Genomic DNA, 12931 nt, shown 5'->3' on the forward strand with positions numbered 1-12931 from the left:
GCAACATCTAATTGCACAAAACTGAAACTAATACAAACATTTACAAAAAATAGTTTATGAAAATATAATTATTTCATAATGCATTTTAGTAAAATCTTTTGAATTATAAATTGTTCAAGTTTTCATATCTTGATGCATTAAATATTTTTTTTTAGTAAATTTTTTTTTTTGAAAAAAACAGAACAATTTTTATAATAGTTAATTGTATATTTTAAACCGGATTTTTTTTTTTTTAAAGTTATTATTCCTTGTTGGTATCCAAAACATGCTTATATATTTATTGATTTACAGATTAAATTAATACATACTGACAGAATGACTGGCAGAGAGAAAAAATTCACACAAACATTTTTGTTTTCAAAGATTTTTTATTTTTTCCAATTTCTAAACACAAACTTTACAATAATTTACACACACTACATTAACTGTTTCAATGGAGTAGTTTTTTTTTCTTCTTGAATTTCTGGATTAAAGTATGATATTTAAAAATACGACTGGAATTAAGTACACAAATCCAAAGATTACCCAGCTCTATTCTTATATGTACAACCTACAGTTTCTTAATAAAATGACTATAAAAATAATTACTAAAATACTTGTAAAATTTGTAGAGATAGAAAAATGTAACAAAAAAATCCCCCAAAAACTGTACATCTAAAAAGATATACTCGATTATGCAACAATTATTTTACTCGTGAAACTGGGTAATCTTCGATTTCTTATTACTGTGAATAAAAAGTAAAATAACAGTGATATTACATGCACCATCAAGACATGTATTTTGAACATTTATGCCTAGATTAAGTGAAATTTATTCATTTTACTTTTGTCAATTCATTCAATTGTTTGAGTTGCTATAATAACGTGATAGCAACTCAGTTCTTAACTTTGGTCCCTGCTATCATCAAATGAGTCTAACATACCTTCCTCTGACTCGGTATATTTATCGACAAACATCGAAATATAACATTTAGTTTGTGGAGAAAGGCAGCAAACAACTCAACTCAACTAAAATTCTTCCTTTAAAGCAGGGATAGCAAAAAAGTCGGATAAGAGTAGCATCTGTAATTGCCAAAGAGATATTTTTAAATTGCCCATGCACTTTTGGGTATTTTTTTGTGAATTTTTAGAATTAAAAAGGAAATCTTATCATAAAACTTTCAGAGAAACTTACAATTTTCAGGAAAGAGCAAAGTGATCACAACAGTTTTAACATAAATAAAAGGTACACAATTTAAAGCAGGCTGAATAAAACTACAATCTTGAATAAATTTCAATTAATAACACTTAAAATGAAATAAAAATAAAAAAAGATTGTACTAATCATATAAAAAAAAAATTGTATACAAAGTGTGTTAGGATAACAGTAAAAATTTATTAACGAAGTCAAAAATTTTTAAAGAATAAAACCATAAATTAAACCATACACATAATAAACTATTTTCGCTAATTAATTTATGATCAAAGCAAATCGATATTATTAAATAAAATCATTAAATACTTTAATTAATTCACTTTTAAATATTAGTAGATTACAATAACCACACTATTTCTCAGGTACTAAATGTTTTTCTAATAAGAAATTCATTAAAATTATGCCATAAATACCACGCTATTCTGTTAAATGTTTAATTATTAGGTTATTTTGATCTGAAATATTCAAACACAAAGAATGAATTAATAAATAAAATTATAAGAGCTAATGAAGGAAATTTATAAATCGTTTTAAAACTTTTCAAAGTTAACACAAAATGCATATGCATATCCAAAGTTTTTAAGATATGAATATAAAACAATCATTAAGGTACATAGAACATTTTATGTGCACTAACAAGACAACTTGTAAATACAAAATTTCACAGCCAAAAAAAATGTGTACGGTAATGAAAATTTAAACATATCTATTTTATTTGTATAAAGTTTGAATCATTTTTATAGTAAATCAGTGCACGTTGTTCTCTTGTTAAGTACTTTAAACAAAGAAGAAAAGAATAATTAACAAAAAGTATATTCAAAAAAATTAAAATAATAATGAATCTTTAATGAATTTCACATGGAGGTAGACAACTAAACTAAAAGAAAACAACACAAAAATTAAGAAAAAAAAATACAAAAAGCAAAACTAGAATTTAATAAGCTTCAAATGTTTCGTTAATTTTTAAAGAGTATCAATATATTTAATAAAGAAAAACTAAACATTCAAATTAATACTTAATAAAAAAAAATTCTAATTTAGTTAAACCAAAAATTTATCTCTTAATGGCAGAAAAATTCTTAAAATGAAAAATATAAAATAAATTTTTAATGTATATTTTGATTATTTAATTCAAAACAATTTTACTAAAAAATTATATAAAACTCAAACTAACAAATAAATATATATTTAAAAAAACGCACAAAATAACTATGCATAAAAAGCTGAAAATAATAATTTAATCTCCTTCAATACAGAAAATTATTTTTCCAATTCATTTCATGTTAAATAATCCATAGAGAAAAATTTAAATTACTATTACTGAATTAAAATACATACACTAATATAAAAAAAATAACAAACTAAAGAATCAAGATGGACAAAATTTAAAAATTTTCAGAATCAAAGAAAAATACAATCTTGCTTTTGAAAAAGTTGAAATATGGAAAAGTTGAAATCTGTTATGCAGAATATAGTGTTGTGCGTTTAGGCACACGAAAACAAAAAATATATCACAAAAAACTAACACAAATAATCTCAGTCATATTAAAATAATCTAATTAAAAAGTATTAAAAAAGTAATAAATATGTACTTTTTATTAAACTATATACACGCATAAAGATGTAAAAATTAAAACATAATTTTTGATTGAAATATGAGACAATTTCTCTCCTATTCATCAGTCAGATATAGAAATTAGTGTAAGAATATTAGTTAACTAGATGGTAGAATTATTGACAATAAGTTTATATATATATATATATGATTTCTACAATAAGAACTCACACCAATAGAAAACTTTGGCACAAAGAATTTCGAAAAATTGGAAGAGTAAGTATCGTTAAAAAAAGTTGAGTTTCTGGTTAGCTAACAGAATGAGTTTATAAACAATGAGCCTGGTGTTTTAGAGTAAATAAACATTTTACATAAATTCTAAAATTATCATAAATAAAATTGGTTAACTTTTAATAAAAGAAATAGATAGTCACAGATAAATATGGAAAATAAAAATTATTGCTCACATTTAAAGTGACATTTTGTGTACATTGCAGTATCACAGCATAAATTGCTGGTTAAGTACAAATGGTAAGTGGAATTGATACAGTGGTACTGTATTTAATGTGGCCTCTCATTTTTGCATACCTACAAACTACATCAAAACAGTATTTACAATAAACTCGTTGTCTAATAGACTACATATTCCTAAATATATATTATTTATTTATATATATATACTCTTACAATATGTTTCTATTTATAATTGTGAAAATATCTGGACTCATATAGATCAATGTGATGAATATATATCTATATATTCTTATATTTCAACATTCGTCTGGCTTCGCTTTACACAATACATTTAATGTAATCAGACATATTTGAATTATGTTCAGGATAATATAAGAAAGATTATATAATTAAAACAGGTTTTTAGTTTTCGGTTAAGACATAGTTTATTTAGTTTTAATGATTAATAATTAATCATCTGAAGACATCATAGCTCAATAAATCCATACCAGACACAAAATAAGATAATAAAAATGCATCCTGCAAGTTTGAAATTTTGCTCAGGGTTTTTAAACTGCAAATTATTCCAATTTCTTACAATTGCACATTCTAAAAAGGCATATTTAAATAAAGCCAAATTCATATTTCACTTAAAAGTATATACAAATAGAAAAAAATAAGAATAATAAATAAACAAAGGTTTTCTTAAATGTGACTAATTTATAAGAGCAGGAATCAAATTTTCAATAATTACAATTAAATTTTCAAATGCACCATTTAAGTTTCTGATTAAAATAATTAGATTTCCAATTACAAATATTAAGTTTCCAACTGCAATACTAAAGGGTAAATTTTAATGCTTTTGTAAAAATCAAAACTAATCAGATAAGTTTATTTTTATCTATTAAATTGACATGGAATAAAAAAAAAAGATTCCTTGAAGATGAAATAAGATCATTTAAAAAAAAAGGTAGTTTATTTATCTTGCCAAAACTGGTGCAAAAAATATCCAAGCAGTATAAAAGAACAAAGAGAAAAGCAAATATATAATTCAATGCCCAGTATTGTGCTATCTCTCTTTAAAACCATCCGACAGAAAAATACCATTAGATGAAAATGGCGAATCTTCTCCATCGAATAGAGCCAACATTTTTTCCTTCAAAGGTAATATTTCTGCAGTTGATGGTGGCAGCAAACAAAGCTTAAGACCGACTGCTAAAGAAATCTCAATTCTTGTCGAAACCAACCGGTTTTATCGAGTGTTTGAAAAGGCCTAACTCAGGGAAACTGGGATTTCGAACTGAAAGAAAACTGCGCCTTGAAAAAGGCTTTTTCTAGGTGTTAAAGGATCAAATGTTGATCGAAGGTAATTTCTTTCAGAGGGGGTAAAATAAAAAGAAGAAATTTTAAAGCAAAACTAATTCGTGTTTCGGAAGTTCAAAGTTTGTTCTCTTATATTTTTTAATAAGGATAAAAATGCTGTATCCTGCAGTTGAAAATGGTTAGGAGTTGTTTATAAATAATATGTGAAAAAGTTTTAAAAAAAATTACTTCTTATAAAACAACTAAAAATGACTAAAAGAACCAAGAAAATGACGAGAGTGCTAAATAAATACTATCTAAAATTAATAAGTGATATTTTTATAGCAATGCCTTTGTTTGGTTCAAGGGAAAAAAACAATAAAATAATCATTGAAAATGCTTTTAATTGGAGAAAGAGTTCGAAATTCTCTGTTAAAAAATAACAAGTTTAGTCAACAAAATTATCTTCTAACTAATCCGAAAAAAGTCATATTTTTTTAAACTTCCGAATGCAAAATATACAATGTTTTCGAAACGAAGTTAGTCAGTACAAACAAAAGAAAACAACTAATCAATATTAATGACTAGTAATGATTTAACTAGCATGAGAAATTTTTTTTAATAAGGACTAGCAGTTACAAATGAGCCAGAACTTGTTTAATACTTAAAAGAAAAATTAAAACAAAATGATACAATACTCACACACAAACCTGTAATCAAATAAAATAATGGTACATACTTCAACAAAAACACAATGTCAATATTTAAAAATAAAACATTATTGATTATTTTGATTCGAAAAGTTATTCTTTAAATTTCTCATACTATGTATTTATATTTGAAATAAAGGTACTGAATACTTCAGAAAACTTTAAACTATAACTAAAAACTAATATTGATTTAAATATAGTGCATATGCGTTTTAAATTAGTAGGACAACAAAGTAAATCAGTAATACTAATCAGTAGGACTAATTAGTACGATTAACGAAGTAGGACTAACGACGAGGATGGTTCGAAACAAGTGACATAATTTTAACAATGTGAAAATATATAAAGAAATTTATATATAGATATATCATAATGGATTTTTTTATAACATAATTAGGATACATGGTATTTTAATTGCACACAACCCAATTGCCTATAAAATCTCAAATAGTCATAAATGGCAAAACAGGATATCAGCAAAGTCATGAGTTAACGTAATGAAATCACCAAACATTTCAGTACACAACAGATTCGGACGACACACAAAGGAATGTATAATAAGAGTCATACTGAATAGTTAAGAGTTTGAGCAACACGATGTCTTCCAGGGGGAGCTGCCGTCGAAAGGAAGAAGGAGGCAGCAATTGTTACAAAAGCTGGTCGATGACTGGATAAAGCAAGGACATGTGTTCGGCTCCCTTGATGGGCAGCTTGTTGATGGAATAGTGATGAATCATTTCGGGTATGCTAGAAAATGGATTACTGAACTGCCCTAGAATGAACCGGCCGTCGCTATGAACTATCTTCATGTGCATAAAGCCACGGGCACTCCTGCAACATACACAAATAATAAGTCACATCTTTGAATATAGAGTTGTTCAGAAATAGATCTCATATTTTAAAAAAATAGCACAAACAAATAAGTATGAAAACCCATAAATAAGTACAGAAAATGAAAATTATGATAACCCACTAATAAGGACAAAATGATTACGATAGTCAAATAAGGACATAATGATTACGATAGTCATAATGATAAGGACATAATGATTACGATAGTCAAAAAATTAGTCTAGAAAAAAATAATTATCACAATCTATTAATAAGTAGAGAACGTAATTATTGTAATAACCTTTAAATTAGAAAATAAAAAAATAATTACGATAATACAGCAATAAGTACAAAAAATTATAATTGTGATAAAATTAGTACAGAAAAGTGATTGCTTGGTATTACTAATATGTTGTGATAAATTCGAACAAACTGGTTAAATAAATATATTACTATGTGACTCAGAATTATTTAATAAACTTTGACACTCAATAAATATATAAAAGAAATGAAAGAGCTTATGGTGCCTAAACAGACTGAAATAAACTGAATAACTTTTGATGCAATGATAGAATTCTCAATTGATAAATTGCAATTTTTATAGTTGAAGATGATAGACGTAGAGTGCGAAAATAAAAAACGGACCACCCAGAATAACTTTTGATCTATTGATCGGATCTTCACGTTTTAGGACTAAATCTTAAAGTTCTTAGGGGGTGACCCTTATGCTAATTAATTAGGGCAGACGATATTTTAAGTTACGAAATCAGACACAAAAACGTACTTCCTCTGAATAAACATACCTTTTTTTCGACGGATTCGAATTTCAAACTCACAATATATAGTGGGTAGCGACAAATTGGAAAATATAGTACCCATAGTTTGGTCAAGGGAACGATCCAAAGTTTAGCTATTTTTCAGCCCTTCTGGCTAAACTATTGAGGAAAAATTTCCAGTTTGCTATTACCACCCATATTTTGTGAATCAGAGATCCAAATGTTGCAGATATTTTTTTAAGGAATTAGACTTTTGAAAGCAATGAAACTATAAATTTAAAAAAAAACAGTCAAATAATAAGATTCAGAACATAAAATAATCACATTAGAATTCAACCTAATCACAATCTATCATACTGGCAACAAAAATAACACCAATTTGAAATTACTGTTTTTAATTTATTAAAATACATTAGGAACAAGACAGAAATAATCAGACAAAAAATATATGATTGGTTATTGCTTTAAAGTGTTTGCACTGAAAAATAATTCTTTATACGTTTAAATTATTTTTTTTACTACTCTTTGAGTGGCAACACACATTTTTACAACAAATTAAATAAAAGCAAGACAATATGTTTTAGTTTCTTATAACTTAATAAATAACGTTCCATTTTTCCTTTCAAACAAAACGATACTTTTTCATTTCTTATAACTTAAAGGATAATCTCTTCACTTTTTATGATAGAACGATGTTTTTTCATTTTTTATAATTTAATTTAAAGTGTAAGTAAGGGAAAAGCAACTAAATTCATGTCGCGTTGGGGACATAACTTGCTATTTCACTTTCTTTCATTTAAAAGAAATTTCAGGCGTTCCCACCCAAAACTTAGCACAAACTAGCCTGTAAGATAGATTCAAAAACAATAAATTATAATTTACCACAAGCGAAAAATTTCAAGACAAAATAATACAGTATTAAATAAGCCACCCAAAAAGAAAAGAAAAAGGATATTCTTATGTAAGACCAGAAGCTGCTGTAAATTTATTCTACACCCTATCTCAGATGGGGGTGTCGAGCAGGACGAATTGTGATTAATGATATCACTAGCACCCCAAAAGCGACCAATGCAAGGCAGTTGTCGAATGTTCTTTTTTTCCCATTCTTCTTTTTAAGATCCCATTTTCTCTAAGTTGGCTTCCTGTATCTTCTATTCCCTTCTATGCAGTAACATCAGGAATCAAGCCCTGTGTTGACTCAGCCACAATCCCTGTTTCTTGTCAAGATGGCTGATTGCTACATTTATTTACCCTCTGACTCTTTTTATTTTATTTTGTCCTCTTTAAGTCAAAATAAAGGAAAACGTGGTTTAAAAGAAACCAACCGGAACATTAACTTTATTGGTCCTGCCGACAAACAACAGATTTGAAAATAGACGACGTGTATCTTTTTATGTAAGTATTATTCTAAACTAATTTAGCATACCAAGATATCAAAACAAAGAACATACAGTAGGGAGCAAAAGTTCTGAAACGATTTGTTTTTCCGTTCTAAGTAAGCAAAATTTCTCAATGATGTTAATTCACTGCTTTAGTCCTCCTACATGGTAAGCAATCAATACTATACTTGAAAATTTGAAATTTAACAAACACCAAAAGAGAATTTAAAAATGGAAATCAAAAGTTTTGAGTTGGTCCAATACAATTCATGTTTTTAATACTTAAACAAAATTTATGTAATAAAATTTCTCACACAGAAGTGCTCCGTGGTTTGAGCAGAGGAATTCCATGCGAAATATGTGGCCTTTAAAATAATCCGTTGCTTTCTTTCTATACAAGCTGTATGCAAATTATCTTTTCGTGTTCTTAAGTTCCTAGATGCTTCGTATATAGAGCTGGGTTGTTGTACAACAAAACTGGGTACTGTTGTACTGGGTTGTTGTATGCGAAACAAAATTACAGCTGCGTCATTGTGTGCTAAACTCACTTGTTTAAGCCTCAAAGCATTAGAATTCTACTTCCCAAGTAAAAATATCAGTGTTTATTTTAATACTCTCTGTATGAAGACAGGAAAAACATGCGTTTGGCCACTCTTCTCTTGATTATTAAAAAGCTGAAACAATTTGGAAATCCCAAATTAATTGAGGGCCACATAGTAATGAGGCAGAATGATGAAAAAAGTGTTCACGATCTTCGAAGATCAAGATCACCAAGAAAAACGACTCAACTTCAAGACGCGTTGATCTGAGGAACCATAAGACGTCGTCAGAATGTAGCTGGACAGTGTGCACGCGCTTGTTTTGTATGATTGTGATTGTAAAAAAGACCCTTCATCCGAAAAAAGAATAGGATGATCCAACCGGAATGTGCAAAGGAGAGCGTAGAATGGAGAACTAAAGATTGGAAGAAGGTCCTCTGAAGTGATGAATCGAAATTCAATTTATAATTTATTGGGAAGTGATGGATGAAAATTTATTCCTCGTCCAAAAGGCACCAGAATTGATACACGGTAATCAACGGCTAAGGTTTTCTTTTTTTTTATTATTTGTAACTTAGAGGATTAAGCAAATATTTTTTACTATTATTTTTGTAACATATTATATATCACTAAGCATCTTTAATTACAAGATCACATAACTTTAAATTCATTTTAATTCAAGATTCCTTTCTCTGAGAATCTTGAAATTTATATATATTATCGAAGTGTTCAACATCAAACAAGCGTAATCGATAATTTTTCGAAATTTATTCCTTTCTATTTTGTTTTTATACACCTTTTCTGCTTGGTTGCTCTTTATTTTATTTTAAATAAGTCTGATTGAAAACGGGATGGTTTCCTTATCTTTTTCTTTCTTTTTTTACTCTACGGAAACTAAAATTTTGTTCAAAATAAAGGGGTAATATTTTGATGGCCTAAATATGAAATATTTTTTTAAAAATCAACTTACTGATCATAGAAAAATTATCTATCAACATATTCTAGCAATAAGGATAAAAGAATAGAGAGATTAACGAAGAAAATAAAGAAAAATAGTAATAATTTTTATTTGCAGCGCATAGGCTGCAGGTATGTAGAACTCATAAAATAAGTTTAAAATATAGAGAAAATATGAAGAAAAAAAATATAAAATTTTTTTTCAAAGGTATTAAAAAAAAATTAAAAAGTTGGAAAACAAAATACGGAAAAGATATAATCTTGTCATCAGCTCACACGATCATATCCGCAAAAAAAGAGTGCACTGCTTTCCCCCCCCTCTCTCTCACTCTCTCTCTCTCTCTCTCTATATATATATATATATACATGCATTTATTTAAAACAGTAAGTTATGTTTCTTAAAAAACAATTAAAAAACTAAGTGGATAATAAACAGAATTAGGTTCCGGAAAGTTAGTTTAAATATTTAAAGATTAAAATGCATTTAATCTCTCTCGACTAATAATAAACAATTTTCTTCTAATTCTATAAAAACAAATACAAATTTCTGGATATAAATTCCTCATTGAGCTAGAAAGCTTTTTCTTTTCTTTAATTTTAAAGTAACCCCTATTATGTTTTTTCTCCAGAGATTTATTGAAAAATTGAAAAACTAATAAATGCAAAGTTTAAACTACCTATCCTAAATTGCTGATCGCATTGTTTGATTGTTTTAAATTTTTGATAAAAAAATCTTTAGAAATTATCAAATGCTATTCCTCCCAATCTAATGAAACTAAACATCTTCATATTTTTTCCTTTTTTTTTATGGAAATGTGTTGTAATGCACCATATTATCAAAATTGTGAAAAAATAGCAAGGAAAAGAAAGTCAACATTTTAATCTTAAGATAGGAAACAATACTACATATTATTTTTTCGCTATTTTCAGGTAAATTATGTTTAATACTAAACACCACGATTTTAAAAACAATTAAAACAAACAATCTACAACATGGTTTTTTTTCTACATAAAACGAAAGAGTTTAAAACGCAGTTTCATAACACAAATGATAAAAATAAAATTTTTAAATTATTTTTTTAGGATGAATATTTCAAACAAAACCCGCAATGTAAAACGTTATGTAAAGTAAAACGTTACGAAGAATAAAAACTGTGGAAATGAAATCATTTAAAAACTATTAAAAGGAAATCATTACGAAATGAAAGCTGGAAAAATATTCTAAAATATAAAAGCGGCGGAATCAAATTATTTGTTTTAATTCTCTTCTCCAACATTTCCAGGGATTTCAATCAATTTAATGAGCAGATGCAAAATGTTAAATTATGTTACGATAAACAACCTCTCACAGATAATTCTTGCAAATTCGCTTCCTCTTTTAGCTCAAAGAAGGAATAAAGCTATTGAAAAAAAAGTTGAATTTTAAGTTTTAACGATCGTTAAAAATCACATGTGTCATTAACGTCTAGCAGCAACAGCTATAAGCTTGTACCTCATCTGAAAAGTGTCTTCAAGCCATTAGAGAAAGAGGGATTTTTATGCTTTTAATGACATTAGAGCGCAATCAAGTAAATAAAAAAAATCAGACCAAGATTTAATGAGCCGTAGCAGAATCATGAAGTTCTGGAGCTTTGAGTCACTGAGCGAAAAAGGAAGGAGAAAAAAAAAACATTTGCGGTCAAAGCAAATTTGAAGTTAAAGAAAGACATCAAGACAAGCTTAAGTTTCTTTTTCAAACAAAACAAAAAAAAAATATGAATAAAGTTAAATCAACGAATATCTGAAGTATGAAATGGAAAGAACAAAGACCAGATTTTCCTGAACGGAAGAGAGAAAAAACGGAAAGTAATTTATAAATTTATGAAAATGAAAGAACATTTAAAAAAAATAATAAAAAAAAGCTGAATTCCATTTTAATCGAAAACATTTTTTTCCCATTTCTATCCAAAAGAAAGATGAAAAACCTATTTAATACATTATCATCTAGTATATCGTAAAGGAAAGAAACACACACATATATGAACTTAAATTGATTTATTTATTATTATTTACTCATAAAGTTTCGCGGTATCATATAAATTACAGAAATAAATACATCAATATTTAATTATAAAAGTAAGAACATTACATTAGTTAAACATTTTTAACGAAGAAAACAGGTGTGGAAAGTTATATTTAAACCGCACTTTGAGAATTTAATTTTAAAAAAATTAACATTAAAGATTTTTAAGGCTTTAAATGTTTCCTCAAAGATGTGAAATGTAAGTATACAACCAATGTCATATGTGAATACTGCGCTTAGTTCGTAAATGAAAAAAATTAATATCATAGTTATGTTATTTAAATAAACATTGCCGATAAAAATGTGTCAAAAATAATGTGCTTCAAATCTTAAATAATTAATTAATTGTAAAAAAATTAAAATTGCAAATTTTATGTTTTAGTATCATAAACAAAGTAACAGGAATAAAATGGTTCGCAAAATATATAGGAGACATTCGAACAGCACCGAGTAGGGGATAAAAACAGTGCACAGTACTTTTAAGAAAACTACAGCCGCCATTTATCAAAATTCTCATGAAAATAGTTGTGAACTGACACCCTGCTATTTGGAGATGAATGAAAAGTAGGCTATTTGTTTGTCAATGTAGGCTTTTCGTTTTTAATAATTCAACTAGAAAAGTCAACTCCGTCAATTTAATTCTGTAATTTCTAATTACTTGAAGATTTGTTTTAGGTGAGTTCAACATTTAATTTTGTCTCTGGTTAGCTATTGTTTATAATAAGGTATCCAACTAATTTCGAAATTGTTTTTTCTAAATATTGAACTGACACCCTGCTATTTGAAGATGAATGAAAAATAGGCTATTTGTTTGACAATGTAAACTTTTCGTTTTTAATAATTCAACTAGAAAAGTCAACTTCGTCAATTTAATTCTGTAATTTCTAATTAATTGAAGATTTGTTTTAGGTGAGTTCAACATTTAATTTTGTCTCTGGTTAGCTATTGTTTACAATAAGGTACCTGACTAATTACGAAATTTTTTCTTCTAAATATTAATATAAAATTTAAAAAAAAAACTAATAATAGATGTTTTAATATGTGTAAAACTTATAAATCTAGCAACAAAAAAATATTATTATTGTTTTTAAATGACCAATTTTAGATAAAAAATTAGGCATTTTTTGCATATACGCTAAGCACTGTAAAAAAATTTCTATCGCTTAAAACAG

General features: G+C 27.0%; 1 protein-coding gene across 2 annotated transcripts in view; it reads right to left on the reverse strand.

Moving 5' to 3' along the window:
- Positions 1-348: 348 nt before the first annotated feature.
- LOC110282861 (SH2 domain-containing adapter heavyweight) overlaps positions 349-12931 on the reverse strand; it is a 322281-nt gene continuing 309698 nt past the window's right edge. For both annotated transcript variants that reach the window (XM_043042633.2, XM_071183352.1), the window contains one exon: positions 349-6046. In XM_043042633.2, the coding sequence (XP_042898567.1) occupies positions 5863-6046 (184 nt within the window). In that variant the 3' untranslated portion in view covers positions 349-5862. The remainder of the gene's footprint in view (positions 6047-12931) is intronic.

The sequence above is a fragment of the Parasteatoda tepidariorum genome, chromosome 7, assembly GCF_043381705.1.
Source record: "Parasteatoda tepidariorum isolate YZ-2023 chromosome 7, CAS_Ptep_4.0, whole genome shotgun sequence".
Classification (NCBI taxonomy): Eukaryota; Metazoa; Arthropoda; class Arachnida; order Araneae; family Theridiidae; genus Parasteatoda; species Parasteatoda tepidariorum.